This window comes from Macrobrachium nipponense, chromosome 46, assembly GCF_015104395.2.
Source record: "Macrobrachium nipponense isolate FS-2020 chromosome 46, ASM1510439v2, whole genome shotgun sequence".
Lineage (NCBI taxonomy): Eukaryota > Metazoa > Arthropoda > Malacostraca > Decapoda > Palaemonidae > Macrobrachium > Macrobrachium nipponense.
In genome coordinates, this window is record NC_061106.1 from 5,200,863 (window position 1) to 5,206,862 (window position 6,000).

A 6,000-nucleotide genomic window follows, 5' to 3' on the forward strand; every position below is an offset into this window, starting at 1 on the left:
AACGTTTGTCTAGTCTTTTCTGGCGGTGAGTTATTTATGGCCTTGAAAATACGACAGCGCCTTGTAAATGTGTATCTAAAGGCTGTCAGCATCTAGACTCGGAGATATGCACTGGATTTGCAAGCGTGGCAGCCAATGGTGTACGACGTTCACCTTGTCATTCTGAATATATGGCGATATTTGGTGTTCCCAACAAGTCCAAACTCTCTTCACAGCAAATAAAAATTCATCAAGAAATGTAGGTCGACAGCTAGATGCTGAAAACCGCTTCCCTCTGTACACCTTAAGAGTTAATGGTAGGTAATATCAGCAGCCTGTTTCAAATCTTTCAGTCTACCTCCGTGAGAATACTATTATTCTCTCTGAAATCATGACCGACCGCCCAGGAATCTCCACTTTCTAAGGAAAATGTCTTGGGATGGCAGTTCATAATTTTGGGAAACCATGAATTATTATAGATATAATTCATCTCATCATTGGAAGGTATCGTCTTCGGTTATACTTCAAAGGATTTTGATAGGAATTTCCAATTTCGCCTTAACTAAAATTCCTCTAACGTCAGAGTATCAGTTTTGGAAAGGCAGTACCTATCACGTATTTTCTCTCTCCCATAATGGACAACTGTAGAAGGAACAATTGTTGGTACTAGAAATATTGTTCTACTAGTTACTTTTGGGCTGTAAAGTTGCGATGCATTAATCGTCTTGCTTGAATTTTTTCTAAATAGTTCTCAGTAACATTTTAGTTCGCACACATTTCTGTTTATATATTCATCAAATTTTTTTGCTGTAAATTGTAAAATGGGAGATTTCGTTTTTTGGTTCTTTTTTTTTTTTCTTTTTCTCCGTTTCCAGTTCACATTACGGTAATTGCCCATTAATTAAGGGGACACTTCTTTTTCCGTTTCCGGGTCAGTGTGTCAACAGAATTATGACTACAATCGTGAATAATAATAATAATAATAATAATAATAATAATAATAATAATAATAATAATAATAATAATAATCTAATAATAATAATAACAATAATAATAATATAATAATAATAATAATAATAATAATAATAATAATACCGAAGTAACCACCGGGGTTTCGATATTGGTTTTTCAAGTGAAATTTTCACAAAGCTCTACCTGATACCTAAGGACAAAGCAATTACACTCCTAGCGAAACTATACCGCAAAATAAGAGGCGCCAAGAAATGTAGTCAATTGAATTATATTTTTAGAAAATCTTCATCTCAGGGAGCTTTGTTCACGTTAAACGGAAAACTAATTTATCTGTTACAATTACGATCTCAAACGATGATCTAATGAAAATGAAATATTTTTCAAAATAGGTCAATACTCTCATGTACCGCGGTGATTTGGGGTCCTTATGTAACATGAACATTATTTAAATGCTGTTATTTAAAACCCAATCAGTCTTGAGGTTTCACGCATTAATGGAGAACTTGAGTCGCAAAATCCTTTCGTGGTTCATCTCGCGATGGCTTAAGAGGAGAACGAACTCATAGAATGACATTTCAGTGAAACCCTTCTGGACATGAATAATTCTGAATGTGAGCGAAGGTGTTTGTGTAGCTTGTTATTCTGACACTAATCTGTGTTGTTTATTAGGAATTCATTTTTGTTTTTCTAGAACATAAAATAGGCATTATTATACATTACCTGCGTCACCTGTAAACTACTAGTGAACCTAAAGACACAAAAGCATAGACGGTTTAACATACTTCCAAATACAGTGATTCTTGCAATCTAAATGCACAAACATTAACAGGATGGAACACAAATCGTTTTCACTTTCCAAGTACAACATTGTTTATTCTAAAATAAATCTATGAATTACATGAATGTATATAAATAAATAAATACATCTATAATACAAACATATATATCTATATATTACATACATACATACAATATATATATATATATATATAGATATATGAAATATATATATATATATATACATACATATAGAATTAAACCATGTAAGTCTATTAAATCTACACTAGACAAAATACTATGTACTATTAAAGTTAGGTCTTATCTATAGTATTTTCACTCTAAGCCAGACACAGGCTACGCACACTGAACATTACCGACACTGATTGTGACAACTGCCGCAACCCCGCATCAAAATTTGAACTGGTAACCGTTGACAGTGCCACCATTGGCTCAGAATGAAACCACTACATCTATCTCATCTACAAAGTACTAACAATTTCCGGATCAACAGCCACATTCATGGATGGATAGAGACGCCCATGCACTAGAACGACTATGTAGTATATTCACAGGGTTAATGAATTGGAGAGGTGTTGCCATGTGGTTCATTTTAGTCGGTCTACTTTTAACTTCCAACTTTGTAACAAAACACATTTGGCGTTGTATTGCCAAGAATGATTTACAACTAGGCATTTCACTGAAACTGTATTTCCAATTTTAAAGTCACGGTCTTAATTATCATCAAAAACCGTTTCCAGGTGTCTTGCAATCGTCCTGTTGGTGGAAATAATTTGAGAGTTGCCAACTTGTTCGATTTACCTCCACGCTGGCAAACATTGAGAAACTGCTGACATTGAGACTGGTTTGCCATTATCTTCGATACAATATTTCAGTGGAAGCCGTTGCTCTTAAACGTGGATTCCTAACCGTTTTCCCGTAAGGGCATATTAATTCCGTGATGTAGTTTAGTTAAAAGGAATTCGCCAACTTGACTCTGAAGTTCATTCAGTTTCTTTCTGCTGAAAAAGTACGCGGCCGAGAGAGTCCGCACATGTTTGTATCACTAGAAACGAAATTTAAAAACGATTTGTGACTTATGCCTAATATCATGACTTCTGATCTGACGAAGGGAAAACCTTTTGAATACCAGTGTGTTCATGAGCAAAAAAGGGGAACACCTTTTATATCGTTCATTATCGTTAATCGCATAAAAATCCGTTCGAAGCTATCGAAACAGGTGAAAAGTTCAGAATGCATTTAACCTTTTATCCTTCTTATGAGGGCAATGGTATAGGGGACAAATAAATGTTAATGACAATTCTATTTACCAAACACATACAAGAGATAAATGATGATTAAAGACTCTTACCTTTGGAGGGAGCTACTGTTCGTGTGAGAGGGTTAGTAAAGCGACAAACCACAAGGGGAGAAACCGGGAATGAAGACCAATCGTTTTTTAGTCACACTTTGAAATTAGTTTTAGTCTTGGGTAAAGGTGAGTGAAAATGAAATCTTTCTTTTTGTCTCTCATTGCCTGTGTGTGCGTGCGGGGGGGAGGGGGGGAGGAAGGTGGTCACACACGCCTTACCCTCCAGTTGAGTTGCTTTTCCATCATGAGAACGTGAACTCGCTTTTCGGCCGGGTGCATTTGGATTTTAGTCATGAGCACAGCCACCACAAGGGCCATACTGCCATTACCCTTGTTTTGGCCACCACGTTTATTTTCCCCACGTGGCACCGAGCCAACCAGGTCGTCGTCGCAGCAGCGGCGGCGGCGGCGGCGGAGGAGGAGGAGGAGGAGGACCGGAGCGGCACCACCGTCGCCAAAAGAGATCATGATGTTGTCGATGGAAAGGAGGAGAGCGGGATAATGGTGCAGGTTTTATTATTTTATTTTTTGTTTTGGTGAAGGATTGAGGGCACGGAGAAAAAGAGAAAAGAAAAAACACAAATAATACATTTAGACATAGCTTCATTTCAATGGAAATAAAACAAAACACACACAACATCGATTCTGAATCCTCTGTCTCTCTCTCTCGCAGGGGAGTCGCGACGTCATTTGTTGACGAGTCAGTGGGTCTTCTGAATCAGACGAACGAAGGTGGGCATTAACAGAGCAAAATGCAAACAAAAGAATACAGTTCAAGAAAGCAATGGCGATCCCTTCATGTTGACGTTGATGTAGCCTGCGTCCTCGAAAGACATCACAACTCCCGATGCAAGGAACAGCATTACGTATACATCTAAGAGGACTGTTGGGCTAGAAAAAATGAAAAGAGAAGGTTGTGGAGGGTGACCAAGCATGGATCGTCCACTGGGGTGCAGTGATTTACCTGCGGGTTGCGTTCACACACACTTACCCTCTTGGTTAATTGAGTGTCCATCATGAAATTGTGAACATGTTTCTCTGCGCGGGTTAGCTCCATTTTACGTGACACGACAGCGACCAATAAGGCAGTGCATGCGGCCCCCTGGTGGTTGCAGTGAAGGATTGGTTAGTTCCACGCTGAGAAAGAAGCTATTCGGCATAAGAAATCACAACGGCCCTGAGGGGTCAGGCTCAGTACCGTGAGGAATATGGACCTACTGGAAACATAAAAAAAAAAAAAAAAAAAGGGGGGGGGGAGAGGGGGGAAGGACACTGGAGTGTGGTGCCCGCAATATTAGAAATAAAGAAAAAAATAAAAAAACAAGATGAAAGGTGAACAAACTCCAGTAAAAATTCTAGCGAAAGCGGAAAACAGAGGTAAGAAAGGCGAAGAATATCATTAGAGTATGTTAATTTGTATTTCAAATATGTGTGACACCTGACAATATGTTCTGCAGGTTCTATAATATATATATATATATATATATATATATATATATATATATAATATATATATATATATGTGTGTGTGTGTGTGTATAACTAGATATAGAGAGGAACTCGGGAATAATAAAGTAAGTGTACAATAGATTTGTCATCTTTTTCCTAATTTTCTTTGCTCTCAAGGGCGTCAAAAATAAAACTGTCAACATTTACATGAAATACAACGACTGATGAGAACTTATTTTGAGAAACCCTGACAGGCGAACGAAGTCACTTTTATTGAAAAACTAAATACTAATGAAGCAGAATAATAGAAAAACAATAACTTTATGACTGAAGGTTCCAACAGACCCTGGTGAGCAAAGCGAAGAGAGCGAACTGAAATGTCAAAGTGGAGGGAACGGGAACATCTCAGCTGCAACATTGTGCATTCGTTATTACTTCGGTAATTAGTCGATTGGGAAAGAAACAGGCAGTAATTGAAAAAGTACGGGAAATAAATAACTAAAGTAACTGTTAATTGTTTGTCATTTTGAAAAACTGGGCAACGCAAGAGGAAAAGTTTCTTCTCACCAACTAAAAAAAAAAAAAAAAAAATCTTCGAATCATTACTACACATTGTTTTCTGACACAAAAATGAGAAACATTACGGCGTCTGTCTGTCAAAGAATTGTCTCGATCAGTACACAAACTTTTTCATATAATGAAACAAATTAAAATTTTTCTCTCGATATCAATACTACTGCTTCTACTACTAATAATCAATAATAATAATAATAATAATAATAATAATAATAATAATAATAATAATAATAATAATAATAATAATAATAATAATAATAATAATAATAATAATAATAATAATAATAATAATAATAATAATAATAATAATAATAATAATAATAATAATAATGGTTGCAGGTCCACAATAATATACCATGTGAGTATATGGTCTTTAATGGATATTAAAAGCTTTCGAACCCTGTACTAGATGAACGTAGTGCAAGGTTTGAAAGCTTTTAATATTCATTAAAGACATGCTATATTATTGTGGACCTGCAACCATTGTCATCATTTTCAACACGGAAAATTGTGCCCAATAATAATAATAATAATAATAATAATAATAATAATAATAATAATAATAAAATAATAATAATAATAATAATAATAATAATATAAATAATGTTAATATCAGCAAGAAGTTAAAACCTTATTTACTGCGCACGATCAGTATAAGTATTCCACGTCACGAGAAAAGACAGAGCAACAGTGATGATGAAAACATCACCAGGAAAAACGAACAGGAATAGAAATGTTGACTATAATCTTAAGAAGATAACAACTCGAATAAGTCAGTAATGTCTGATCAGCGTTAAACAAATGTGTAATACCTTTGATATGGAGAGAGAGAGAATTTTCATGCTAGTGAGGAAGAAAGATTAGTGTTAAAGCGA

At 35.6% G+C, this 6,000-nt stretch overlaps 1 protein-coding gene across 10 annotated transcripts in view; it reads right to left on the reverse strand.

The window, feature by feature from the left end:
• Window positions 1-6,000, reverse strand: part of LOC135214743 (small conductance calcium-activated potassium channel protein-like) — a 541,318-nt gene that overhangs the window by 22,140 nt on the left and 513,178 nt on the right. For 9 of the 10 annotated variants that reach the window (XM_064249090.1, XM_064249087.1, XM_064249083.1 and 6 more), the window contains one exon: window positions 4,092-4,202. In XM_064249090.1, coding sequence (XP_064105160.1) covers window positions 4,092-4,202 — 111 coding nt within the window. Of the gene's footprint in view, window positions 1-3,319; window positions 3,431-4,091; window positions 4,203-6,000 lie in introns of all 10 variants that reach the window. The other variant, XM_064249085.1, reaches the window with a different exon arrangement.